The sequence below is a fragment of the Oryctolagus cuniculus genome, chromosome 17 (genome assembly GCF_964237555.1).
Source record: "Oryctolagus cuniculus chromosome 17, mOryCun1.1, whole genome shotgun sequence".
Classification (NCBI taxonomy): domain Eukaryota; kingdom Metazoa; phylum Chordata; class Mammalia; order Lagomorpha; family Leporidae; genus Oryctolagus; species Oryctolagus cuniculus.
In genome coordinates, this window is record NC_091448.1 from 33322441 (window position 1) to 33348974 (window position 26534).

The 26534-nt window shown below is 60.6% G+C and overlaps 1 protein-coding gene across 5 annotated transcripts in view; it reads right to left on the bottom strand.

Annotated features, from left to right (window-relative positions):
• CUEDC1 (CUE domain containing 1) overlaps positions 1–26534 on the bottom strand; it is an 88848-nt gene that overhangs the window by 7440 nt on the left and 54874 nt on the right. Inside the window, exons 2-11 of one of the 5 annotated variants that reach the window (XM_051824825.2) lie at positions 19911–20535; positions 14850–14977; positions 9976–10102; positions 9208–9400; positions 8294–8377; positions 6779–6850; positions 5952–6045; positions 5006–5064; positions 4150–4220; positions 373–1703 (exon numbers count right to left, since the gene is read on the bottom strand). In XM_051824825.2, coding sequence (XP_051680785.1) covers positions 4153–4220; positions 5006–5064; positions 5952–6045; positions 6779–6850; positions 8294–8377; positions 9208–9400; positions 9976–10102; positions 14850–14977; positions 19911–20249 — 1164 coding nt within the window. In that variant the 5' untranslated portion in view covers positions 20250–20535 and the 3' untranslated portion in view covers positions 373–1703; positions 4150–4152. Of the gene's footprint in view, positions 1–372; positions 1707–4149; positions 4221–5005; positions 5065–5951; positions 6046–6778; positions 6851–8293; positions 8378–9207; positions 9401–9975; positions 10103–14849; positions 14978–19910; positions 20536–26534 lie in introns of those variants that run through there. The other 4 variants (XM_051824824.2, XM_070060924.1, XM_070060925.1 and 1 more) reach the window with 4 other exon arrangements.

Below are 26534 nucleotides of genomic sequence, written 5' to 3' on the forward strand. Positions count from 1 at the left end.
CGCACACCGGCCGCTAATCCTGGTGCTTTCTGCTTATTCAGTGGAGTCCCAGGGAGCTTTCGCAACAAGCTCTCTTCCCCGGCGGTGGCTCCTACGCCCATTTGCCCGGGAAAAGCAAGCCGCTGGCTCACAGGAAGGCGACAGCGCCACACAAAGCCCGCAGGTCCGCGACCGCAAGGTTGCAGCGCGGACAGCAGGTGTCACCTCGGCAGTGCAGCGGGAGAAAGCCGGGCGGGGTAACGCGGGCGATCGAGCAGGTGGCCCCGGGACGCTGCACCGGCCTCCAGGGCCCAAACCGTGCCCCAGGCGGGAAGGAGGAGGGAGGGAGGGCTCCCGGCTCTCGCCCACGCCGCCGGCCACATCACAGCGCCGGAGAGAACACCAAGTCTTTATTACAGGGATTCCTAGGAAACAGCTCCAAGAAAAAACCACACATCAGAGAAAAAACAAAGCAACACACACAGACTCGGGGCTGGGGCTTCCCCGCGGGGCGCCTGGAGCCCCCCTCCTGCTCCTGGGGAGCCAGGCCCAAAGGCGCGGCTGCGGGGACCGCGGAGGGCGGGCGGCCCGGTCCTCGCCATCGCAGGGGCCCCTCGCTTCCAAACTTGGTCACGCGCCGCGCCGGGCTCGGGGAGCGAGGTGCCCGGGCGGGGGCGGGGGCGGGCGGAACGCGGAACTGGCGCGGTCGTCCTCCAACCACCACCACGCCCGCTCATCTCGGGGCCACCTGCGGCCACCCGGGTCCCTCCAACATTCGGATTCCAAGCCCAGCGTCCCACGCTTGCCCCGGCGTCCCGGCTCGCGGGAAAGGTCAGCGTGTTCCCAGGTCGAGGGAGGGGCAGGGGACGCAGCGGCGGCCTCTCTGCTGGTGCCCGTTCCTGGAGTCGGACTTCTTCTAAGCCGACCTTGCTCTTCGTCATGAGCCCCAGGCAGGCCCTGCTGCCCTAGGGTCTCCCACCCAGCGGCCCCTTCCCCTTGCTCTGCAGCCCTGCGCCTTTCGACGGGGTCACTCCAGAACCTGCCACCGGGTAGCCAGGACGTCTGACCCTGTGAACACCCACAGCAGGGTGGCTCCAGAACTGTCTCTGTCTCCTGCCAGCCCAAAAACCCCGCCTAGCCAGAGTCTTCCAGCTCCGGGGAGGAGGGGGGCCACACCCTCCCCATCCCTGCTGGGCCAGGGGCGCTGCACGATTAACTGGGCAGGGCAGGCAGCGGGCACCTCACCTCTCTGCGTGGCCGGTGCCGGGCAGCCCGAGCTGCAGGAGGCCCTGGAAAGTAGTTGGGAGCGTGGGCAGGAGGCCCAGCAGAGGCTGAACCCCAAGAGAGGTGGGCAAGGGAGGGCTGCAGGAGCTCCAGCTTCCGGCCAGAGAGCCATCCTGCTCTTGCCCATACTCCAACCCCGGTCTGCTTCCTGGGCCTTTTTTTTTCCCCCTTAAGAAGGGGTGGTTCCTGCATTTTCACTCATCTCCCATAGAAAAGCCTGGCTACAAAAGGGGCTGTGAATGGCTGCTGCCCCCAGGGGCCTCAGGTCCTTCCTCCAATCACAGGATGGCAACTCCGGTGTCCGAGTCCAGTGGGAAGTGGCAGTGGCTGGGCTGAACTGTGCCGGAGGGCCTCAGGAGGCGAGCACCATCTGTCCGGCTGCAGCTGGGCCCTTCAGCTGGGTGCCCCGACAGGGTCAGATCACCTCTGGCGAGGAGGAGCTGCTGGCATGTGATAGGGAAAATGAGATGGGGGGAGCGTTTTTTCCAAGGAGCCCACTGGTCTTTCCTGGGGCAGAAGCTGTCAAGACCAGGAGCGCTCCTTTCCCTGGATCAGCCTGGGGTCATCTCCCCCATCTCCCCACTTCTGGAAACTTCCCACCCGCTACACCTCTAGGGACTCTGGCAGCTGAAGATGGGGCGAGGGGGTGAGCTGGGTGGTGCTGAGCATCTGTGTGGGCAGAGATCAGAGCTGGAAGAGCCTGGCCTGTTCTGTGATGTGCTCACAGCTCTGATGAGCTGGCCCAAGGGGACCTGAAAGGGTAGAGGGGTAAACTGGGGCCAGAACTCTGTGAACTCCAGACACCAGGCTGAAGTTCAAGTCAAGTCCTAAGACTTGACTCAGATGACCCATTCAAAGGGCAGGACAGGCTCAGGGGTTAAGACACTGCTTGGGTCACCCGCAACCTGATATTGGAGCACCTGGTTTGAGCACCAGCTCCTCCGCTTCTGATCCAGCATCCTGCTAATGCACACCCAGGGAAGCAGCAGGTAATGGCTCAAGTACTTAGGTACCTGCCACTCGTGTGGGAGACCTGGATTGAGTTTCAGGCTCCTGGCTTCAGCCTGGCCCAGCCCTAGCTGTTGCAGGCCATTTGGGGAGTAACCCAGTGGATGGAACATCTCTCTCTTTCTAATAAAGTGACAACACATTTTGTAGCTTTAGCTAAAGTGGAGATCTGTGGTTTGGTGATGGGGTGAACAGAGGAGGGACGGGTGAGAGACCAGGGCTGTGACCTAGGTGAGGAATCTATCCGGGTGCAGTGGGAATGACCCGCGGAGTCATGAGGAATGACTGGCTCTCGGGGCACTGCCAGCCAGGGTTCAGGGACGGCCCTGGAGGACTGACTGCACTGGAGATTCCGATCCCGGAGCCAGCTGCACAGAAGCAGTGCCGAGGCTGTGAAAGAGGGTGAGGGTGCTGCCAGGGAGTGGGGAGTGAAAGGACTTGGGGGGGGGGGTCAAGGGCAGAGCAACAGGGAGCGGGAGGAAGGAGAAGCAGGGTTCCAGCGAGGGAGGGCGTTTCAGGAGAGTGCGGGGGCACTGTGTGGGGAAGACAGCCAGCGGTTGGATGCCGCGCCTTGCAGGTGTGGAGGACACCTGGCTTTTTAAGACGGGGTGGGGGGAGCTGGAAAGGGAAAAGGTGCGAGTCTTAGGAGAGAAGAGGTAAGCAAGGCTCCAATTTGGGGGTGCCTGTGGACACGACCCATCTTCCCTGGAGCACAGGGGGAAGCAAGGGTTGCCAGCTGGCCTTGTACACTCAGGAGATGTGGGAGGCAGGGCTGCAGAAAGCCTGGGGACCATGGGAAGGGCTGGGAGCCCCAGGGAGGGAGAGGTAGGGAGTCAGCCAGAGGGGATGCAACGCCAGCTGCCCAAGCAGAGGCAGGGTGCCCCTGTGTGCTCACCCCCTGCTCTGTGTCGCCTCTACCACAGCGGTGTAGACCGTGGCCGGTACTTCCTCAGTCTCAAGCAGGGCCGTTCCTGCTTGTGCAGCCTAATGCTGTGTGGGAAACCCACATCCCACGTTGGAATGCCCGGGTCCGAGTTCTGGCTCGGGTCCCAGTTCCAGCTGCCTGCTAATGTGCACGCTGGAAGGCAGCCGGTGACAGCTCAAGGACTTGGGTCCCTGCCACCCGTGTGGGAGTCCCAGCTTGAGTTCGTGGTTCCTGGTTTTGGCCTGACTCAATCCCGGCTACTGTGGGCATTTGGGGAGTGAACAAGCAAATGGGAGATCCTTCTCTCAATCTGCCTCTCAAATAAATCAAGCAAATAAATATGGGACGCTTCCATAAAAGAAAGGAAGGCAAGCCTTGGTGATGCTGCCTTCTGGGACCAGGACAGCAGGGGTATGAGGAGGTGGGCAGCGGGAGGGCCTGGAGGAGATACGGGCACTCACTGTCTCTGCCCCAGGGCTTGCCCTGGGCTGCAGGGGAAAGAGCAGCCTGGTGGCGGGCAGGGCCCCTGCCAGATACACAGCTGCCTCCTGGAGGCCTTTTCCTTCTGGGTTTGGCAGACCCCAGACCACCCGCCCCCCACAGGGGCTGGCAAGAGCCCTGTGTGTGCACAGCTGGGCTGACACCACCTCTGCTTTCCTCTCCCTGTGTGCTGCCTGTGTCCCGGGCTGCCTTCTCAGCTGGGCTGTAAACTCTCCAAGGTCAAAAGCTCATTGTTTCCCTGTTCCCAGCGTTTGGCATGGACGGGTGTCAACTGAATAAATAACCAAATTAGAGAGATGCAAACGAGTAGTTCCCATGTTCTGGGCCATAAACACCAGTGCAGAGGCCTGGGGCCTGCGCAGCCCTGCCGCCTGAGCCCAGCACCTCTGGCCCCCTGGGGAAGACAGCCAGGGTGCGGGTCTGGGTATGGCAGCCCCAGCTCCAGGCCTTACCTCTTACTGTGCTTCTCTTAAGAGCTCCTCCACCTTGGGCGCCTCCTGCCTCCTCCCCCGGAAGTCTTCGTCTGAAAAGCAGAGGGGTGGTCACCCGGGCATGTCCCCAGACCAGCCTGGAGGGCTGGCCCGACTCTTTCCACCTGCTCTGTTTGATGGGGCTCCTGCTGATCCCCAAATGGGCGGTGTCGGGGTCTGGTGAGAGGCAGCAGGACATGGCAGGGGCGGAGGCGGTGGTGGGGGGTGGGGACAGGGCAGGACTCCTAGGTGCTGGCCCAGCTCCTGAGCTCTGAGACTATAGACGAGTGCTTCCCTCCTCTGTGGGCCTCAGTTTCCTCTGTAAAATGGGATGGGGAGATCGGACTCTCCAGATGACATCCCAGGCCCTTCCGATCTTTGCTTCTGGACATCAAAGCACCCTATTGCTCTGTGGCATGAGGGTCAGGGCTCACCTGGTAGGGCCTGAGGCAGGGTCTTCTGGCCTGCATGCCCTTCGGAGGGGGATGGGTGGACACTGAGAGGCCTCTGGGCCCACAGACTGGAGCTGCCCAGTGCTAGGTTCTCAAATTGAGGCCCCTCTGCACGGGCAGCCCTGTCTGCCCTCACGCTGGAGAGACCATTCGCCAGAAACACCCTCGCACCGTGTGCTGCAGGCAGTGACTGAGGTGGAGGTGGGGCCGGGGCGCCATTCCAGGGCCAATAGGAAGGGGGAGTCCACACGGGTCCTTGCACCAACCCCTGGGCCGGGTGCTCCCTTCCGGTCAGGGTGGGTCCACCCACGCAACACCCAGCACCCCCTCTCGGAGGCGCCCCAATCACAGGCAAACCGGGGCTGAAGATTCCTGGCCAGCCTCACCGCAGCAGTGGCCCTCCACGTCGTCCAGGAGGTTGGCCGTTGACGCCGCAGCCCCCAGCCTGCAGAGCCGCTCAGGAAAATTGTCCCGGGAGTAGGGGGGTTGGGGGCCCACTGCTGTGGTCCACTCAGTCCCACCCCTGCAAGCCCAGGAGGCTCCCACCGCACCCACCTGCCCCCAATACCAGGCCCCGGGTGCCCTCCCTTGGGGTCACCGTGCCCCACCTCTGGGGACTGAGAAGCACCTTTCTCCCTGTTCCCCTTTGCCTGCGGGCTCCCACCACCCTGGGCCCTGTCGGACACGTGGGCTGGGCATCTGAGTGAAAGTGTGGCAGCCCTTCTTGCTGCTTGCGGAGAGTGGGGAGGCAGGAGCATCGTGGGGCAGCACAGATGCAGAAATCAGGAGGGGTCGGCGCTGTGGCGTAGCGGGTAAAGGGGCGCCGGTTCAAGTCCCGGCTGCTCCACTTCCGATCCAGCTCTCTGCTATGGCCTGGGAAAGCAGTGGAAGATGGCCCAGGTCCTTGGGCCCCTGCATTCACATGAGAGACCCGGAAGAAGCTTTTGGCCCCTGGCTTTGGATCAGCTCAGCTCCAGCTGTTGCAGCCATCTGGGGAATGAACCAGCAGATGAAAGACCTCTCTCTCCCTCTCTCTCTGCCCCTCCTTCTCTGTGTAACTCTGACTTTCAAATAAATAAATAAATCTGTAAAAAAAAAAAAAAAAAGAAATCAGGAGAAGGTTTGCGGATGGCGAAGAAACCATTTTTCTTGCAGAAGGAAGACAGGAGCCGCTGGAGCTGCAGACTGGCACTGGGAGACAGGCACGAGCTGGCAGCCTGGCTCAGGGGATGGGGAGGCCACGGAGCCGGGTCCCCCCACTGTGGGAGGCCCAGCCTCAGGAGTGCAGCCGGACGTGCCCTGCCCCAGGCCGGTGCCAGGAGGAAAGGATACGACTGATGCTTCAACAAGTGTTTCCTCTTCGACTTCCTCATCTTGGTCTTCTCGGAGAAGGCCCGGGCAAGCTCAAACAGCTTCCTGCGGGTGGCTGGGGACAGAGAGACCTGTGAGCCCCTCGCTGGGCAGCCGGAGCGCCAGATGGCCTCCCTGGGAGGGAGGGGGAGGTGACAAGGATGGCAGAGGAGGGGGCAGCCTCTGGAGTACAGCTGCTGGCTAGGTCGGCCTGCAGGGGCAGCAGAGGCCAGGGCGAGCCCGGGCCGAGGCCAGCCGGCAGCCCAGGATCCGGGTATTCCTTCCCCAGCTGCCGCAGGCCGTGGCCCCTCCCCCAGCTGCCTCCCGAGCTGGTGCTGGGATTTCCAGGACTAATCCGAGATTTTCCCTGAAGCAGAGGGAAGGGGCGAGTGACAGCCCTGTCCCCCCCCCCCCCGCCCCCGGTCTGCCATGGCCAGGAGGGGGTGCTCCGGGCTGGCAGGGCTTGGTAGCAAGAGGTCCCTGGGGCCCCATAGAAGAGCTTGGGCAGGCCCGGCCAGGCCACAGCGAGCAAGAACGCTGACCCTGGGGCCAGAGGATGCATGGAGTGTGATTTCCTTGCGGACAGCTGGCTGGAGAGGATTTAAAACTTAATTTGTATCCAGACTCAGCTGAACACAGAAGTGAGGCAGGAAGGCCGAGGGAGCCAGCCTGTGATTAAAATGTCATTTGGGTTCATCAGGAGTCAGCCATGTTAAAAATTGGGGGTGGCTCCCTCTCTCCTTTCGGGCCGTTTGTGTTAAAAATTCGGGGCAACGCTGGAACAGGCAGGGGCCACGGGCTGGACTCACATTTTCCCATGTGTTTCAACTTGTCCCTGAATAAGGCATCTTCGGACACGGCAGGGTTGGCATCACTGTTTCCTGAAGGCGGAGACACCGACTAAGGGCTGGGGTCTTCGGAGGGGAGGAGGGTCGGGGCTGTCCCGGCCCCATCCTTCCATCCGGGAAGGCCCTTCCCTGGCTGGGAGTCCACAGCAAGGAGAGCTCCGGGTTCCCTGCGGGCTCTGGTGCCAGGCATGCAGCACACAAAGGCCTGCCGTGGCCGCCGGCATAGTCAGGCTGGGGGCTCACGTTGGCCATGAGGCGAGCATTTATGCCGTGGAGGTCAACAGGAGCTACGCCCGGGGCTTCCCTACACCTGAGCATCCTGGAGGGCAGCAGGGGAGAGTGGGTCAGGGTGACTGGCTCCTCCCTCCAGGGCCAGCCCCTACATCACTCCCTCCACACACAGACGAGGAGTAGGAACCAGAAGGGGCCTGGCCAAGAGTCAGGGCCCAGCTCCAGCCAGGGTCGCCCTGGCTGGCTCAGGGTTTCTCTGTCCCTCGCCTGCTGGGGTTTGTCTCTGCCCTCCTAACTCACTGCTCTGCCCCTGCAGCCTGGCTAAGCCCAAGTCACCTTGCCTGCTAAGTCCCCGCTGAGTCACTGGGATCCATCTCAGCAGCCCAACGCCCCGAGTTAATTCGGGATCAAGGACAAGAGGCTCCCATTAAAACTCCCAGATGCGCCTCTGCTGGGCCTAAGCCTCCAGTCTGCTGCTTAAATCAGCTCCCCCAGTGTTTTCTTTCTCGGAGCTAGGATCCACCGAGGTCCCCACCCTTCTGTCTCCCCACTCACCATAGCACGTAAGGACTGTCCCAGGCAAAAGCTGCTGAGCCTCTCTCTGAGGTGGGCACTGACTGACCAGCTGCCCTGTGCCACCTGCCGAGTGTACCCCATGCCCCTCCAGTCCGTGCACCCCAATGGCAGCACGGCCCACCCCTTCCTCCCACAGTGAGGGCCCCTGAGCGAAGGAGCCCGGCCCTCTTCAGGCAATTCTTGATTCTCACTACCTTTGTGCACGAAGCTTGAAATGCCCCTTCCCCTGACACCTAGGGCAGGACCGGCACCTCACAGCTGCTCCCCAGCTCTTTGATAAGTAAATGAATGAACAAATGAGCCCTGCCCAGACTAACCCTGCCCTCCCCTCCCCGTGCTCCAGTGTAAGCTCCCCCAGGGCAGAAAGCGAGCCCCGTAAGTCTCTGAGTGCTTCCCATCCCCAAGCCCCAGCACGCGGTGCAGCGTGTCCCCTTGCAGCCATGCTCTGGGCACAGCCTGTGGATTGTACTGTGGGCGCCCAAGTCCCCGCCGCTCCTGCGCTGGTGAGAACCCCGGCTGCTCAGTGGACCCCCCAGACTCCCCTGCTTAGGGGCCCAGGACCCCAGCCTCATTTGTGTCCTCACCCTACCCCATAAACCGCGACTGTGTGAAGAAGAATGGGGTGTGAGCCCCTGTGTCCCCAGGTCCTCTGAAGGTAGGCAAGTTTACCTGGGACAGAAGAGGGAAAGCCAAAGTCGCCTCCCGCAGCCACACTGCTAGATTTGGATCTCTGGGACTCGTATTTCAATCGATCTGGAAAAGGACCACATTCCTGTCAGTGGAGGGGGCTCCCGGGCCAGCAAGGGCACACAGGGGCTGAGATGCAGGAGGGTGGGGGTAGGCCTCACACACGGTGCACTCAGGTCTACCAGCTCTCAAAGACCGGGCGACAGCACGGAAACTTTGGCCTGCCAGGGACAGCGCTCCGGGAGGTTAAAGGTCAGCACGAGAAGGGCCTGGGAGGCTGCAGCGTCCAACCCTCAAGTGCAGCACCTGAGACCTCCAGCACTGTGCTGCAGAGCTGGGGCCAGCCCGGGGCCTCCTCGCTCTCAGCCCAGCCTTCTTCCTGCACTGACATACATCAGACACACAGACACACACACACACACACACACACAACACTCCTGCCCTGAAGGGAAGAGGTGGCCGAGCCTCAGCATCTCCCACGCAAGCACAAGACCAGTGTCCTGCCCCGATGTCCACACAGGCGGTCTCAGAAGCCCAGCACCCACAGGCCCCCCGCCCTCTTCCCGGGGCTCTGGTTTGTGAGGAACGACTGAGCCCCCTCACCCCTGTCGCCCCCCCCCCACAAAGCCAGGCATGGAGCAGGTGTGCAGGGGGAGGAGAGGACCTAAGAGGGCAAACCCTGCAGGGGAGGGAGAAGCGGTGGCTGCAGGTGCCCCAGCTTCCCGCTGGCAGGATTCTGGGGCTGCCCCAAAGACAACCTGGCGGGGCCATGCCGAGCAGGACAGACAACACCTGGCACCCAGCCTGCTGCTCAGTGCTCTCGGGAGCCAGCATCGTGTCCCCCTCTCAGCCCCGGGCAAGGAGAGGCAGCTGGAGCGCCCCCACGCGGTGCCCACCTCTCTCCAGGGCGAGGAGGAAGTCGCGGTTGCGCTGCAGCTCCTTCATGAACTCCTCGTTCTGCAGGAAGAGTGCGATCCTCTCGTCCTCCAGGTACTGCTTCCAGCGGCTCTCCTGGTCCCTGGGGTCGGGCCCAGGCGCAGGAGCCGGGCCTCCCTCTCCACTCACAGGCTTGGGGCCGGCGGGGTTACCCTGAGGAGAGGAGTGAGCGTGGGGGAGCCTCCTCACGAGAGCAGGTGCTGCACCCCTCGCTGCATGCATGCCCTGCCTGGGATCCCCCAGCCCACCCCCAGCCCACCCCTCCTAACAGCCCCACTGTATCAGGTCAGAGCCCTCTCTGCTGGGGAAGGGCCAGGGGCTGAGCAGCGATGCCTCTCTCTCTCTCTCCACCCTAGATCACTGCTTGCCTTCGTTACAGCCAGAATGGTCCTGAAGAGACCTGCAAACTGCTCACCAGCCTCCACGTGGACCCCCAAACTCTCCCGGCAGCAGCCGCCTCACAGTGAGCCCCCCTCCCGCGGGGGAAGCCTTGGCCTGTGCCAGTTAGCTGGGGGGAAGGCTCTCTGTCACTGGCTGCCTGGCTGTGGCCCAAATCTCCTCCAGCTGTCACCTTCCTTGGGTAGAACAGGACACCTTCAGGCCTGGACAGGAAGTGAGGCAGCAGCCTGGGCTTAAACATCAGGAAGTAAGCTTGGCCGGCTCGAACTGCGTGGGCAAAAGAGATGCTGGACAGGCAGGTGGGAGAGGACGGCGGGGCAGCCCAGTACCTGCCCGCTGTCCAGCTGCTGGGGCAGGATGCGGAGGAAGTCATCCGGGAGGCTGCCCAGCAGCGGGGGGTTCCAGTTCCGATAGCGCCTCTGGCTCGAAGGGGGCCCAGAGCCCAGCACGTCGGTCCTAGGGTGGGGGTGCAGCGAGGAGGGAGCCGTCAGGCCCAACCACGGGTCTCGGGCGCATCACATCAGGTCCTCAGACAGGCTGGATCCGGCCCGGAGAGCCCTGTGGCCCCCACTGCCTCCAGGACCAGGGCCCTAGAGAACCGACTCCCTGCTCGCGGCGCTGATGGCGCTGCGGAATCACACGCACTGTTCACGCGCATCGCTGAGCCGCTCGCGCGCCTCCCACCCGGCCCAGCGCGAGCTCCCAGCTGCTGAGTGCCAGGCTCAGATGAACGAGCAGTTGCCCCTAGGCTGCCTGCACGTGGGCTTGCCGTGGGGGAGGCCAGGACCCCTCCAGAGACGGTAAAGCAGAGCCAGGCTCCAGTTCTGGCTGAGCCATAGCCAGCAGGGTGGTCTTGAGTGGGACCCCAGACTCAGCATCCTCACCCCAGAAACTGCCGCCCCCCTGCTCAGGTGCCCGGGAGCCTGTGTTCAGAGAAGGCAAACCAAGAGGTGTGGGGAAGGGGTCTCGTTGCAAGGGGCACCCAGGCAAGGGAGTGGTGGGAGGCCCGCACCTAGGCCAAGGCCAGCAGGTAGGCAGGGGGCAGGAGAGGCGGAGAGGAGAGGCACACCGGCTCCTGACCCCCGGGGGGCCTGCCCTTCCGGCCGGCCGGGGCCTGGAAGCAGCCTGGAGCCCTGCCAGGAGCTCCCTGCGGCTCCTCGGCAGCCTGTGGCGTGGCAACCGCAGGACACGTGTTCTGCTGAATCAGGGAAGTGACACAGTAAGAAGGCAGCCGGGGCTGGGCGCTGTGGGCCACTCTCGCTCCCTCGAGCTCACTGGCTCGCCTCAGGCCTGGCTTTGATTTGGTCTCCAGCTCCAGGAATCCCGCCCGCCCCCTCACTGGAGGGGAGCTTTTCCGGGCTGCTGCTGCTGCTGCTGCCTATGGAAATAACTTCCTTTCCTTTTCTATTTTGGGCCGGTGGTGGCTGGGGGGATGGGGGCGCGAGAGAGGGTGGGGGCGGCAGCAGAGCACAAGCAGCTGCGAAGTGCACGGGGGAAGCTCGGCCCTGCAGGCTAGGGCCAAGGTGACCCCTGCAGCCTGTCCCGCTGACAGCTGAGGGCAGAGTGAGAGCAGAGCGTGCAGAGTAACCTGGGATGCCTGTCCTGGGCTAGATCTTTCTAGAGGGCCCTGCCACCTCCTGTGTGTGGGGGGGGCACTGTCATGCTCAGCTCACCCAGGATGACAGCGACAGGAACCCCAGCATTGCACTTGGAGCTCCCCAGCCACTCTGCTACTGAGAGAGGGGAGGGGCTGAGGTGGAGGAGGCCCGTGTCAGCTGAGTTTCCCTCGCTGCTGGGCCTGTGGTCCTGGGGGGAGGGGGGTTGGGGGAGCGGGCCCTTTGCCCTGGCACTGGCAGAGATGAGGTCAGCCCACAGCTGCGCAAGCCAGGGGGCCCCAAGCCCAGGCAGCCCAGGCAACTCCATTGTGGTAGGGAAGGAATGTCAGAAATGAGCTGAGAGGCAAATAAAACACTTCCAAGGCTGTAATTTCAATGGAAAAACAGCAGGCGGCTGTGCCCAGGGGTCCACGGGTTGCCTCTGTCTTGCAGGCAGTGGCGGGGAGGGCCGGCTGAGGATGGGGCCAGAGGCTGCCGAGAAGTCCCACTGGGGTGAGACCTGGCCAGGGTAGACCTCCAAGACAGGCCCACCAGGCAGGAATGCCAGTGGAGACTGGACACTGCAGCCCAAACAGGGAGAGGCCGTGTCCCAGGGTGTCTGACCGCGGGGGCAGGACCTTCCCTCTCTGTGCCCCCAGGGAGATACCCAGCTCCCCAGCTCTGCCCCCTCTACAGGCCTTCAGGCACCACCCCCCAGTGACTGGCAGTGGCTGGAGGGGGCATCACCCTCCTGCTAATCCCCCTGGGGCTGCGGGGTGTCTAAGAAGGAAGCTCCTCAGAGGGTGCCCAGCCCCCTCGATGGGTGATCTGCCCGCCTCCCCAGGAGCTCCCACTCCTGCCTCGTTTCCTGCCCCGGGGCCTTGGCACCTGCTGTTTCCGTTGCCCATGAGGCCCTCCTGTCATTATTCCTGTTTTACCAGACCTGCTGTGAACTGAACAGGACTTGGCTCCCCAAAATCACGCACAGCGATAAATCCCCAATTCTTCACATTAACAGGCAATGGATTAATGCTAATGGGCGGTGGATTACCGATTACCGTGGAGACTTGATTTAATTATGGCGGTTACCAGGGGGCCCAGTGGGAGGTCTTGGGTCCCAGAGCTTGCCCTGGAAGGTGGCTCTCTGAACAGGGTTGGTTACTTAAGCTGAATCCCGCCCAGCTTCCCTCCCTGCTTCCTCGTCCATCCGTGGTGTGGGCCATCTGTCCATCTGCCAGGCTGATCTTGAACGGGGGGAGTCTCTGGAGTGTGACCTTTGTCTTCGTCTCTCGGGAGTCACAGTTAAAGTCTCGAAAAGCTGACTCAGACAAGATTAACTCACGCCTCGGCCTCAAGTCACAGGGGTCTGTGGCTCCCCAAGACCCTGATCTCCTTGAGGGCTGTAGGCACAAGGCAGTGCTGTATTCTGTCTGCACCTGCTCATCGCAGGGGTCTCAATAAATATGGAAATGGGTGTCTTGGGTGGAGAGACTGAAGGAGGCCTAGAGGTGACCCAGGGGTTAGAGCTGGGCCCAGAGGCCGCGTCTGGGCATGGGCCCTGTGCCTCTCCTGAGCTCTGGCCTCCAGGGAGTCTGAACTGAACCCAGAGGCCAGCCAGTGCGGCTTCAGGAGGGAGGGCAGGAAGGAGCGGTGAACGCTCCACACTCAACATCTCGGTCAGTCTCCAGAACAGTGCTGAGGATTCCTGTTTCACAGATGAGGCAGACCAAGCTCAGAAAGGTTAAGGAATGAGCCAAAGGACACACAGCAGAAGTACCTAACAAATCAGCAGTTGGACAGCCGAAGGGAGTGGCGAGGGGCAGAAGAGGGAGGAGGGGGAGAAGAAGGCTGCAATTCCACTTCCAATCCAGCTTCCTGCTACTGTGCACCCTGGGAGGAACAGATGATGGCTCAAGTAGTTGGGTCCCTGCCACCCCTGTGAGAGACCTGGACTGGGTTCCCAGCTCCTGCTTTGGTCCAGCCCAGCCTCTGCTGTGGCAGGCATTTGGGGAGTAAACCAGTAGATGGAAGAAGTATCTCTCTGTGTCTCTATGCCTTTCAAATAAATTAAAAAAAAAAAAAAAAGTCAAAGGAAAACCATTTAGTCCTGGACTCTGGGACCTGCCCAAGGCTGCAGGTCCCACCCATGTCGCAGGCTGACCCCCCACCCCAAGACAGCCTGGCTCCTGTGTCCCTGTGATAGCAACCCTCACTCTGCTCCTGCCTCTGACTCAAAGCGCTGGCCCCATCCCATGGTTTTCTAGGGCTCTCAGCTCCTGCAGCTGTAACCACAGAGACTTCCCTCACCGGGGAAGTAGAAGGGACACGCAGCCGAGAGTAATTAGCCTTGAAGTCAGAACGGCCTGGATTTGAACCCCAGCTCTCAGTGCCGGGGAAGCCATCCAGCCTCTCAAAGGCTCGGCTGCCCATCTGTAATATGGGGACGATCCCAGCAGTGCCTCCCCCTAAAGCTGAGATGCGGCCAGTGTCGCGGCACAGGGAAAGACGCCAGCGGTTGCCGGCATTGGAAGGGTTCTTAGGAAACGGGAGCTGGTATTTTCAGCTCATTCTGAGGCTCCCAGGATCCCCAGGAGGGGCTCCCTACCCCCCACTCCCAGCCGCTCAGGCCCGAGTCTAAGAAACGGCAGCTCTAGAGAAAAAGGCAACGCCTGGGCTCCAGCAGGGACCCCCCCCCACACACACGGAGCCCAGAAGAACCCCAGAGACCCGTGGGACCCCACTGGCAACCAACTGCATCTTAAGCTTCCAAATGAAGAGTTCCTAAGCTGGAACAAGTCTCCAGGGACCTGGCAGTCCTGCCTCCAGCTAGCAGACTTCCTCAAACAGTCGTGCTCCCAGGGCTTAAAAATACCCGTCACGGGGAAGGAGTGCCGGGCCTAGCAGTTAAGACGCCCCTGTCCCACATCACAGTGCCTGGGGCCGGCTCCCAATTCCAGCTTTCTGCTAATGCAGACCTTGGGAGGAAGCAGGGGATGGCTCAAGTGGTTGGGTCCCCACCACCTACATGGGAGACCTGGACTGAGTTCTGAGCTCCCAGCTTTGGCCCAGGCTTAGCCTTAGCCATTGTAGACATTTGAGGAATGAACCAGTGGATGTGAGTATTCTTGCTCTCTTCTCCTTAAATTAAAAAAAAAAAAAAAAATCCCACAACATCCCTATACCAGAGATGGCAAACCACCCTCCATCAGTTGTTGATGACTGTCTGGGAGTGCTGTGTTGAGGAGGATCCTGAAGGAACTTCTTAGCTCAGAGCATGGTGAGTCGTTAGTAAGGTTTGCCATGGACCTGGGAAGGGACGTGTCAGTACCCTTTCCATTCATTTGTCATGCCCAGTCTGACACCTCCACCGATCATAAGCTTCCCGAAAGCAGAGGATGAGCCCTAACTGTGTGCCCCGTGACACAGGCCTGACGTAGGCGTTTAGCTAATGTTTGCTCTTCCAAGCCTTACATTTTGCAGGTCATCCCTGCTATCCCGCTGAAACATCTTTTGCTGCGGTGGAAGCTGTCCTAGGCGGAGTCCAGGAAGGTTCCCGGTGTGTCTGCACACAATCCAGGCCCTGGGCTCCTAGATAGGGGGATTCTCACCGGGGAGGCGGGGTGGGGGGAGCCAGAGGGTATGGTGGGTCGAACATGTGCATGTGGTAGGCCGGCGGAGAGTACACAGGCGGGGGTTCTTCATCCGAGCTATCGGGTTCCAGCGTTCTTTCCAAGACCTAAAGCAGAGACAATGGGAGAGAGAGATTAATAACCCCTCCTCGAATTTCAGTAGCGTTCAGACAAAACCGAGCGTGGGTGAGGCTGCGTGCCGAGGGAGCTGCGCAGGGCTGAGGGAGTGGAGGTGGATTCGCCGCTGCTGACCCTGGAGCCCCAGCACACTCAACAAACGGGAACTCACACGGCCCCAAAACAAAGCTCCCAGCAGCATTGTCCATCGAAGAGAGCTTGACACAGGCAGGACAAACTCGCAGGGCTAGACGTAAGGCCGCCACAAAACACACCAAACACTGGAGCAAGGGAAAGGGTTTACTGGGGAAACCCGACAGGCCGGAAGGAAGGGGCAAAGAAGGAAAAGAGGGAGAAGGAGAGTGTAAGAGAAAGAGAGAGAGAGAGAGAGATCAGGAGACAGAGAGAAAGAGAACCGTGTGTTCAGGAACAGGTCCTTTTAAAACTTTGCCAGGGGCGGGCAGGGAAGTAGGAGCATCGAATCCCATTAGGATGGGGGTGGGGGTGACACCGGTGGTTGGGCCATGTGGCCACCTGGCTTCCAGCAATGGCAGTGGGGGATAGAGCCTAGGATGGTGTCAGGACTGTGCCATTTTACTAACACTAGAAGTCAGCATGGTGTGAACTCTGTGGGGTGCGTGAGGACGACCAGGGGCCCCGGGGCTCTAGGGTCTGTTGATGTTGTTTCTTACCTTTCTTTTTTTAAATATTTGTTTATTTATTTGAAAGGCAGTGAGAGAGAGAGAGAGGGAGGATGAGAGAGGAAGAGAGAGAGGTCTTCCATCCATTGGTTCACTCCCCAGATGACTGCATCATTTGGAGCCGAGCCAGGAGGAAACCAGGAGCCTGGGACTCCCACATGGGAGCAGAGGTCCCGAGCACTTGGGCCATCCTCTGCTGCTTTCCCAGGTGCATCAGCAGGGAGCTGATGGGAAGCAGAGCAGCCAGGACTCGAAGCAGCACTCATATGAGATGCTGGTGTGGCAGGCGGTGGCTTAGCCGGCTGCACCTCGACACGGGCCCCAGTGCTGCTTCTGGACTTGGGTTCTGGTACGGCGGCAGAGTCACTCGGGAACTTCACCAAGCCACATGCTTAGGGGTCTGGGCTCTCTGCCGTCCCTGGCCAACTCTGTGGTGGGAACATCGCTCATCCCCTCTCAAAGCACTTCCATGCCTATGATCTCATCTTAACCTCAAACAACCTGGCGAGGAAGGGCATGGATCATTACTTCCATTTCACACATGAGGAAGCTGACCCAGGCTAAGTAATATGCAGGAGCCACACTGTCTTTAGAACTGAGTCTTCACCTTGAACCTCAGTCTCTGCAGCAAAGGCCTCCCCTGCAGGCATGGAGCCTGCACACCCAGGCTGCATCCTCAGGGTGAAGGGGGGCTAGGGCGTCCCCAGGGGCCTGCTGACCCTCCTGGAGTCCTCGTTCATCCAGGAGCCAGAAGGAGGGGCAAGGAGGGGTCAAGGCTGCGGTTCCTGCTACCCAGCCTGACCGGGACCCTCCCCCAGAGGCGGCCACTGACTGGGAGACCCCTCATGCCGTAGCCCAGCCAGCCCACAGCTTAGCCGCCTGCTCCCCTCTCTTCTCTGACCAGGCCAAAGAGCACGGGAGGGGCTCAGAGGCTGTGAATTGGCCCAGGGTCCCCAGGTCCCACGTTCCATCCCAAGTGAGTTTGTAGAAGTCACCACTGAAGCTGCCTCTCTCTGCTTCTGGCTGTGCAAGTATGGGCTGGGCCAGGCTGCACTGGCTGGCCCAAGTCTGCTCTGAGATCAGCCATGCCCTGGCACACGGCGCCTTGTGGGGACACCATGGTGGGAGGGCGGGTGAGCATGCACATGCAAGCATGCGTGCACAGGCACACACACACACACACACACAGCCACAGTGGTGCTGTGTATACACACAGCCAGCCCGACCCGAGGAGGCCTCCCGCCCTGGAATGCATCAACGTTTTCTTTTGAGGCAGAAAGTATTTAAACAGATGCTTCTGCAGGAAAAGAAGAATGTAGTGCTTTGCAGGCCACTGCTCTGCTCTGCCTACCCTGAATTTCCACAAGAAGGGGGAAAAAAGTGGGGCGGGAGTTTGGCTCAGAGATAAGTCCGGCTTGGGATGCCTCCATCCCATATGAGAATGCCTGGGTTCAAGTCCTGGCTACTCCACTTCCCATCCAGCTTCCTGCTAATGCACACCCTGGGAGGCACTGGGTGATGGTACAGGTGCTTGAGCCCCAGTGGAAGACCCAGCTGGAGGCTCCTGGCTGTGGCCTGGCCCAGCCCTGGCTGTTGCAGCCATCTAGGGAGTGAACCAGCAGATGAAAGATCTCTCCCTCTCTCTGTCACACTCTGCCTTTCAAATAAGTAAACAGATCTTTTCTAAAAAGTAAAGAAATAAAAGAGAGGGCACTGGGCTTGGCTCCTGTTCACTGCGGAATCGGGTGCCTGCAACGGGACAGTGGCCCAGCACCCCTGGTGCGTGGAGAACTTGTGGCTGCTGCCCTAGCCCCCATGCATGCCCCATTCTGCAGCCCTCTGCTCTGAGGTGCATGGTGCCAAGCTGAGGCCTCGGGGCCACGGTGGCCACCCTGTTCACACGGAGGCTGGTCTGCGTGAGATGGTGACAGGCAGAGGAGCGCTCCCTTGGGGCTGTCCCCAGAAGGAGGTTTTCCTCCCAGCACTGCTGTGCAGTCGGCCCCCAGGGCCACAGGAGGAGGCAGGGCAGCTCCTGGGGCTGCAAGACCAGCCCTTCTGAGGCTCAGGGAGAGGAGTGAGGAAGGGCTAAGGAGGCAGGCGGCTGGTCAGGCAAGTACCAGGAAGGCAGATCCCGAGTCCCACAGAGAGTGCCCCCCCCCAGTCCCGCCTCCCCTGCCTCTGTCCCCCGCCCCCACCAGCAGGGAGGTGGTTCTTCTGGCTCTAAAGGTGCTGAAGTTTTTGAGGCTGTGGCCTCCTGGCTTAACTCGCTGTGGGTGATGGATGCCTGCCAGGTGCTCCGGGGGCAGGGTCTGGGCCATGGATCTGACAGGAGCTATTTCTCTGCGGCAAGGATACCCCTCAGGCCAGCCTGCCATCCATCAGCCCCGGGGAGGGGGCTTTTTCTAGTCAGCAGTTATTGTCATTCCAGCTGCTGCTCATAAATTTTCTGAAGCACTTTCCGCTGGCTCAGGACTGCCTGCCTCTGGGCCCAGGCGGCGCTCCAAGGTGGGGGCTGGGGAGACAGCCGGGGGAGGTGCAGGGCGCTGGGCAGGCGCTCCATCTGGACGCAGAAAAGAAGTGTGCACCGAGCGCCCCTGTAGGGGTCCGCAGGGCTGTGGGGGCTGGGGGCTGCAGACAAAGGCAGAAATGTCCTCCCTGCCAGGCTGGGGGCACAGACCCCACTGCAGGAGGGGTCAGAGCTGCAGACAACTCTCCCTCTGGCTCAATCTGCCAACCCTCCCCGCCCCCACCCCCTTCAGGCTAATCAAGGCGGATCCCAGGAGTGGTCTCCTAGGGAAAGACACTGAGAGAAAGCTCTGGTTCATTCCCCAGATGACTGCAACAGCCAGGCTTGGGCTAGGCCAAAGCTAGGAATCGAGAGCTGAATCCAGGTCTTCCACATGGGTGGCAGGGACCCATCACCTGCTGCCTCCCAGGGTACGCCTTAACAGGAAGCTGGAAGCCAGAGCAGAGCTGAGACTCGACCCCAGGCACTCAGATTTAGGATGCAGAAATCTTCACCACTAGCCAGTGCCTGCCCCATCATCTCTTCTAATCCTCACAAACTTCAGGTGGAGGCTTTAATCATCCTCATTGACTGAGAAACCTAGACCCAGCCCCGCCCATCAGTCAGGCCCAGCCCCGGCTGTTGCAGATATCCGGGGAGTGAACCAGTGGATGGAAGATCTGTGTGTGTGTGTGTGTGTGTGTGCCTTTCTCTGTGTCTGCCTTCCAAATAAATAACACAGATAAATAGCTTTAAAGAGAGAGAGAATCCATTTCACATGATGTCACTCAAGATGGCGCCTGGTGCGACAGGTCAGGACAGTGGAGTGGAGAGAATCCCACCGCAGGGTCCTGGTCCAGGTGGCCCTGGCAGCATCAACCTCTCACTGGCAGACTGTGTGTGCCCCACAGGCTCTGTACCACGCGCCCCAGAGCCTGTGGGGACTGGGGCGCCAGGTGCGCACTGCCCTCTGGGAAGGGGTGGAGGAGGACTGAGCACTGCCACCAGTGGGCTGGCCTCCTTTCCCGCAGCCACTTCCCTGGTACCACAGGAGCAGGACCGCGCGGACACAGCTTGCTACGCGGCGGTCGGCTGGATGTAGCTGGCAGATTCCAGGGTTCTCCCCGTCCTGTAGGGACACTGCCCTTTTCTCTACGGTGGGGCCTTGGCAGCCTGGCCGGATCCTGGCAAATGACACCGGGCCACCTCCCTAACCCGCGGATCACTGCCTCTGCTCTGAGCCCTCCCTCCTATGAGCTGTGGCTGCCCTGTGGCTCTTCTCTCTTCCTTCCAGGCTCCAGGGGAGCTGGCCCTTGGCCTGCAGCCCCCCCCCCCCCAACACACACACTCCAGGACACCACGCTCTGGACACTCACTGCCTGGCTCTGAGGACAGTGAGCACTGTGCCCTTCAGCCAAGGTGCACTTCCAATGGTTCAGGAGCCTACTCTTGAAAAATGCACACCAAAGACCTCTGGGCCTGGAACTGGGCTGCAGGCTGTTGGGGTGGGGCCCCGGCCCCTGCACTTTTAACAAGCTCCTTGATTCTGATGTCCCCTGAGTGGATGCTCAGCAGCTGGTAGAGACTGCGAGATTTCTGCTCATAAATACAACCCCGGACTCATGAGATGTTTTCCAAAGGCAAGGAGCGCTGCTGGGAGCGAGGACTTAGCCGAGGGAGTGACCCAGCCCCGGGGAGCTCTCGGCCGTGGCCTACCTCCGGGGGGATGCTGTCCTCCGAGTCGGAACTGTCTTCGCAGGTGCCGCCGCCACAGCCCTCCAGGTTCATCTGCAGCAGCTGGTCGATGGTGGCATCCACGGCGCCGCTGTTAGCGCGCAGCACGCACTCGATGATGTCGTAGTCCATGTTGGGGAACATGGTCTTGAAGTCGTCCATGGCCTGGTTGAACTCGAGGCGGCGCACCTGGCGGGCCGGCCGGCTGTTGTTGAGCTCCTGCGGGGCCGCGGCCGCTGCGGAGCCTCCCCCGCCGCCGCGCGCGCCACCCCCGCCGCCGCCGCCGCCGCCGCTGCTGCTCCGGCGGAACAGGCTGGTCATCTTGCCGAGCCGCTTGGGGAGAATGTTTCCAGCGGCCGCGCGGCCCCTTCCCCCGGGGCCCCTGGGCCCGCGGCCGCTTGTGTGCCCCGCGGGCTCCGGTGGTTCACTCTTGCGCCTCGCTTGCCAAGCTTGGATACGACCGGGGCTGCGGGTCAGGAGGTTACGGGCGCGGGGCCCCGAGCGGCCCTCGCAGTGCAGTCCTGGCGGGGCGGCAGCATGCGGGCCTGCGCCGGGCTGGTCATCCGCACCGCGGGCCCATCGTGCGAGGCTGCAGAGACCGTCCCACCTGAAACCAAGGGAGACAGAGTCAGGGGCGGAGGCCAAGACAGGAGTGCGGCAGAGCGGCGGGGTCGCCAGGAATGTGGTAGGAAGGGGCGACCCCCGCTGCGCCTAGGGAAGGCCGACCCACCGCCCTCTGCTGCGACAAGGCCGAGCAGGCCAGTCCCTTACTTGCACCTCGGCGCTCCCACAAGCCAGGGCTTCCTCTGGCGGGGACCATCCCAGCACTCCGTGGCAACCCACTGAGGTCAGTGTTAGCAGCCCCATTTTGCAGATGGGAGAAACCAAGGCACAGCCACACGCGAAGTAGAGGAGCTGGGATCTGAACTCAGGACCTGTGGCCCCTGAGCCCACCGGGCATGCTGCCAAGGACCCCTGAGGGCCTGATTGGCCAGGAGGGGATCTGGACAGATGTCCCAGCTCTCTGGTCACCGGCACCATCCAGTCCTGGCTTTCCTCATCTTCCCACATCACTGCCCCCACATCACGGTCCCAGAGCACCACTGAGGTGGCTGTGCTGAGTAAAAGGGCTCCCCCAGCATCTCCAGAATCTTCCAGCTGGAGAGAGCAAACCGTGTCTATCCACAAAGAGCCCCAGGCTTCTTGGGGAGTCCCTGTTCCCACCCCCAAAGCATGTTGCCTGCCCTAAAACTCAGTCCCCAGAGCTGAGAAGCAGCAACCAATAGGGAGGCAGAGTGACTCGAGGCTCACCCAGCATCGGGCTGACGTATTTTATTTATAACAGACACATAGTTGTTTTTATAAAACACTGAGCATCCTTCCATATTAAAAAAAAAAAAAAACTACAAGTTTCTTCTCAAAGCTGTCCTGAGAAATCACATATAGCTTAAGTCTTGTTCTCATTCCCACCGACACCAGTTCCCCTGCCCCAAGCAACCCAGCCCCAGCCGCCAGCACCAAGTGTCCCTGGAAAGTCAGCTACAATTAGGGCCCTTAATCTGCCCCCAGAAAACCAAACCACGCAGCCCACTCAGAACCAGGCAGTAAGTCACTGTCAAGCATTTATCTGGGGCCAGCACTGTGCAGCAGCAGGTTAAGCCGCTGCTGGTGGCTTTCTAGTTCAAGTCCTGGCTGCTCTGCTTCCAATCTAGCTCCTTGCTAATGCTCCTGAGAGACTGGAGGGAGATGGCCCAAGTACATGATCAAGGGTGGAGTTCCAGGCTCCTGACTTCAGCCTGGCCCAGCCCCACCAGTTGTGGCCACTTAAGGAATGAGCCAGTGGGTAGATCTCTCTCTTTCTCTTTGCCTTTCTCTCTGCCTTTCATATAAATAAAAATAAATCTTTCTTTAAAAAAGGTTGCATTTCTGTTAGTGCAAACAATTGAGGCTGGAATGTATCTAAAGAACATCAAGTTCTGACTTTCTCATGCTCACTACCAAATTTACAGTTAATTTTGTGACTGGTAGGAGAGTGGCAGCTGTATTTTAAGAGACAGTCATAGCAAAGGACACTCTTCAGTTTGACAAAATAAGTGCAAACACTTGGGGTCACCTAGCACTTGGGGTCACCATCTCAACAACTGACAAACACTGGTGTGAATGCATCAGCATGACCTCCCAGAGGGGACCCTGGGGCCTCCATCTCCCCACTGCCGCCAGTGGTTCCCTCGGCCCCTCAACATTACCCAGGGCCTCAGACTCCCCCAAGGGGCTTCAAGCACCACCAAGCTGCACTTCCTGAGGGAGACACACTGTCAAGGGCTCCTGTTCTGGGGTCTGCCGGGTGCCTGCCCGGAGACATGGATGTGTCTGAGAATAGGAAACTACACGCATGTGGGCTCCCTATAGACACCTGCTGGATACCGAGGTTCCAAAAACAAAGTCCCTGCTGCCCCTGAGCAAAACCTAACACACTAGTGTGTCTACACCCGGATGCTTCTTCTCCACACACACTGAGGAATGATCAAACCAAACACCCGCCTCTGCAGCCTGGGCTCCCATTCAACAGCACCGTGGCCATCTTCACCCGTCAGCCCGCCTCTGCAGCCTGGGCTCCCACTCAACAGCACCGTGGCCATCTTCACCCGTTAGAACGCTCAGATCCACGACACCCTTTTCACGGCCTGAGTAGTATTCTGCCAACTAGGGGGAAGAGGGTCTGTTACCCAGCTCCCACTACCCTATCTCCTCCCAGACGAGCAGGTCACAGTGCAGAGAGGCCAAAGCCATTTCACAAGGAGACACAGTGGGGTGACCTCCAATGATCGGCCCACGCTGTCTGTCATGAGAAGGGAAATGGGGAGGTGGCAGAGTGTGACCCCCAACCCAGACACCTCAGAAGGTCGCAACAGCCAGAGGCACTGCAGCCCAGGACACCTCTTCCACGGATCCCAGGTGCTGAGACCTGGAAGACATCACCTTGTGTGTGCACCGTGATGTGGGAGCGACGGAATGTGACCCCAGCTCCGCAGGCTGCTCCACATTGCAGATGGGCAGCCTGAGACCCGAGACGAGCAGAGCAGTGCCCAGGACACAGCAATGCCGACTTCTCCATTGGGGGTGGTTTTGGGGATGAGGAGATGGCGGTCAGAGATGGTGACCTGGGGACGCAGGATTGCAGTTACAGAAATATCCCTTCCACAGGACTCCCCCAAAGCCAAGCTGGCAACAACTAGCACCAGGTGGGGGGCCGTGAGGGCCCCAGTTCTCAGAGGGCTGCCCCCTCCCCTTGCTAAGCTCAAGGGCAGAGTCTGAGGCCAGGGCCAAGGTGTGGCAAGTGCCTGGGGGCAGAAGGACTGTCCTCAGGGTCAGAGCCACCCATGCGAGGCTGCCTTTTGCCACTGGTACTATGCTGAAGGGAAGAATTAAGGCAAGGGGCCAGCATTGTGGCATAGCAGGTAAAGCTGCCACCTGCAACACCAGCATCCCATATGGGCACCAGTTTGTGTCCCAGATGCTCCACTTCCAATCTAGCTCCTTGCTAACATGCCTGGGAAAAGCAGAGGAAGATTGCCCAAGTGTTTGGGCCCCTGCACCCACATGGGCTACCCAGTTGTCACTCCTGGCTTCAGCCTGGCCCAGAACTGGCCATTGCAGGCATCTGGGAGAGTAAACCAGTGGATGGAAGGTCTCTGTCTCTCTTTCCGTCTCTCCCTCTCTCTGTAACTCTGACTTCCAAAATAAATAAACAACTCTTTCAAAATAAAAAGAAGAATCTACTTCCTAAGAGCCAAAAAAAAAACAAGTAAGGCTTGTGGGGCTGAGTCAAGAGCCCGAGAAGCATGGCCACGTGTGCTCCAGGCTCGGGAGCCTGGGCCCAGCCAGAGGACGCTTCTGCAGAGGAAGCGTGCCCCAGACAGCACAGGGGGAGGCTGCTGGCTTCGTCCCTGAGCTGGCTCTGGGGCCCTGGGCAAGGCACGCCACTCTCTGAGCTCTGCCAGACAACCCCTGGCCCACTACTTCTGACAGGGGAAGCAAGCAAACCCGCCGAGCCTGTCAGCCCTCTCTCAAGGCACTCCCCCAGCCAGTGCTGAGGGTCATCTGGGGACCAGCAAGCAGAAACCCCACACCTGTCCTCCACCAGGTCCCAGGGAGCCAGGCCCAAAGCCAGGCCTCCACCTCCCTGGGAAAGGAATCCAGGCCTGGCCGGGGGGCGGGGGGGGTGGTGAGGGCAAGAGGCCAAACTCCACCCCAGCATAAGTGCAGGGCCAAGACCTGAGTCACTCCCAGCCTGGCCGGGTCGGTGGGCAAGCTGACCTCACTCAGCCTTGCCCAAGGTCGTCCCAGCAGCCTCCTGCGTTTGTGGGGCCTGACCGTGAGGCCAGGACAGGGTTCACGTCTCTGAACCCCCTTCCTCATTTATAAAAGCAGGAAGAGCACCTCCTTGGAAGGAGAGCTGGGTGCTTTGAGCACAGTAAGTGCCCAGTGAGGCAGGTTCCTGTGCCTGGGCGACCTTGTCCAGTCCCGGGCTGTAAACACCGTCTGCAGGCTGAGCGCTGGCTCCCAGATCTCTCCCGCGTGCTCTGACCTTGCCTGTGATCGCTCCCCTCACCCCTGCTCTGGCACTGGCAGCCCACAGCCTGGGGCCATCCAGCAACTGCTTTCTCCTTCTCAGGTTCTCTCTTACAGCCTCCTTCCGATCCTTCTCCCCATCTTCCACTCCCCACCACCTCCAAGGCCACATCCCCTGCTTATCTCCTGACTCACCACGGTGCCCATGCCACTCCTGGCCCCTGAGCCCCCCAGTGTCCTCCGAACACAACCCACAGCTGTACGTGGCCCTGCACAGCTCTGCCGTCCAGTCCATTATGCACCCATGAGCACACACAAACACACACACACACACGCATGCAGACAGCACCTCACTCTTCTGCCATCCCAGATCCTCACTGATCCACCAACAAGTCCAGCATGCTCCCATCCTGGGCCTCCAAACTCAACCCTCCACCTCCTGCCACAGCTTCCCCCCACCTCGTTCCCCCACCAACACTCCATGCACGTGGCTCCCTTGTCCCCTTCCTCCTGGTTGCTACCAAGCCCCACCTTACTCCATCGCCTAGCGCTCCCTAACCATGCTGCTAGGGCCACTGAGAGACGATGTCTTTAATTGCCATTGCCCATCTCCCGCATGTGGACATAGGCTCCTGAGGACAGGGTCTTTGCCATATTCACTGTGGAGTCTCCAGGACCTTACACAGTGCCTGGCAATGTCAGCAGATCCCTGGTGAGAGGAGGAGCGACGGGGAGGGGGTAGGGGGCGAGCATGGACCATGTTCTCTCCTTGGTTCTGGCTCATCTAGGTGGTGGCAGGCCAGCCCCCTCTTCCCTACACTCTGCTCACAGCAGACCTGCAAGGTACAGAGGCTGAAGCAATGTTCCACTTACCACGGAGCCTGTGGCAGTCCAGGAACATGGCTCAGAGCCTGTGACTGCTGGCAAACAGGCAGATGGCAGGCTGGTCCCCTTGCTCAGCCAGCATCAGTTCCCTCGGTGGGTAGGAGGCCGACCCCCTCTCCGGGCTGACCTGACTTTAAGTTCTGATCTGTCCTAGGAGGATCAGGGCTCCACTCTGACAAGTGGGGTTAGCACAAGAGGCCTCAGGAAGATGTGGGGGCTATGGTGGTCAGAAGTCCCATTCACCAGTACGTTCCTGCTCCCCAGACCAACTGTAAGGGGGGTAGAAGTGCCCCAGAACAACTCTGTCCCTGCACACTCCAGTCCTCCCTGCTCTGAAAATCATCCGGGACCTGGGGACCCCTCTGGGAGTGCTGTGGTCCTCGCCTGTGAGGATCACTTCTTGCCTGAGCTCTGGGCCCAGTCCAGTGGCACCACCAGGCCAGGCCACTAGGTGGTGTCCCAGGGCTCAGGCAGTGGCTGCTCCCAGAAAAAGGTCACACACAGCGGCTTCTCTCCAGTCCAAGAGTGCGCCCCACCCCCACCCTCAGGCCTACCCAAAGGGAGAAGCAGCCCCAGGCCAGAAAGGGTGGCACCACCACCTACCCTCGGCCTTGGCAGACATCACTAATCCATCCAGGTAGTACTGAACTATAGAACCCTTGGCAATAGGGTGCTCTGGGCAACCCCAGGACAAGAGCTGAGGACTGGCTTGCACTGTGCCACCCGCGGGCCCGTCCTGCTGTCCCCTGTGGGAAGCTGCGGCTGGCTCCTTGGTCTCATCAGACAGCCAGAATGAGGGCCTCCAACCCTGAGACCGTATAGCCAGAGCTAAGTCCCAGGGACCGGTGTGGGGGTGGGGGCACGGCGGCGTTAATGGGGAGGCTGCTGGGACACGACAGGGGTGCGGTGCAGGGAAGTCTGCCCACGCTTCTGAGCCGCAGAGGCCACAAGAGGGGGAGAGCAGGAGGCAGAGAGAGGCTCCCGGGGCCCGCGTGTCCGCCTGCGCCCGGCGCGAGCAGGGAGCCCTGACAGAGGCGCCTTGTCCTCCAGCCCCTGCGCGGCCTTGTTTTCTTCCCAAGCTATTAATGTCGCTGCGGCTTCAAAAGCCGGCTGACCTTTAAATGCCACGCCTCCTGCTCCTGCCCAAGA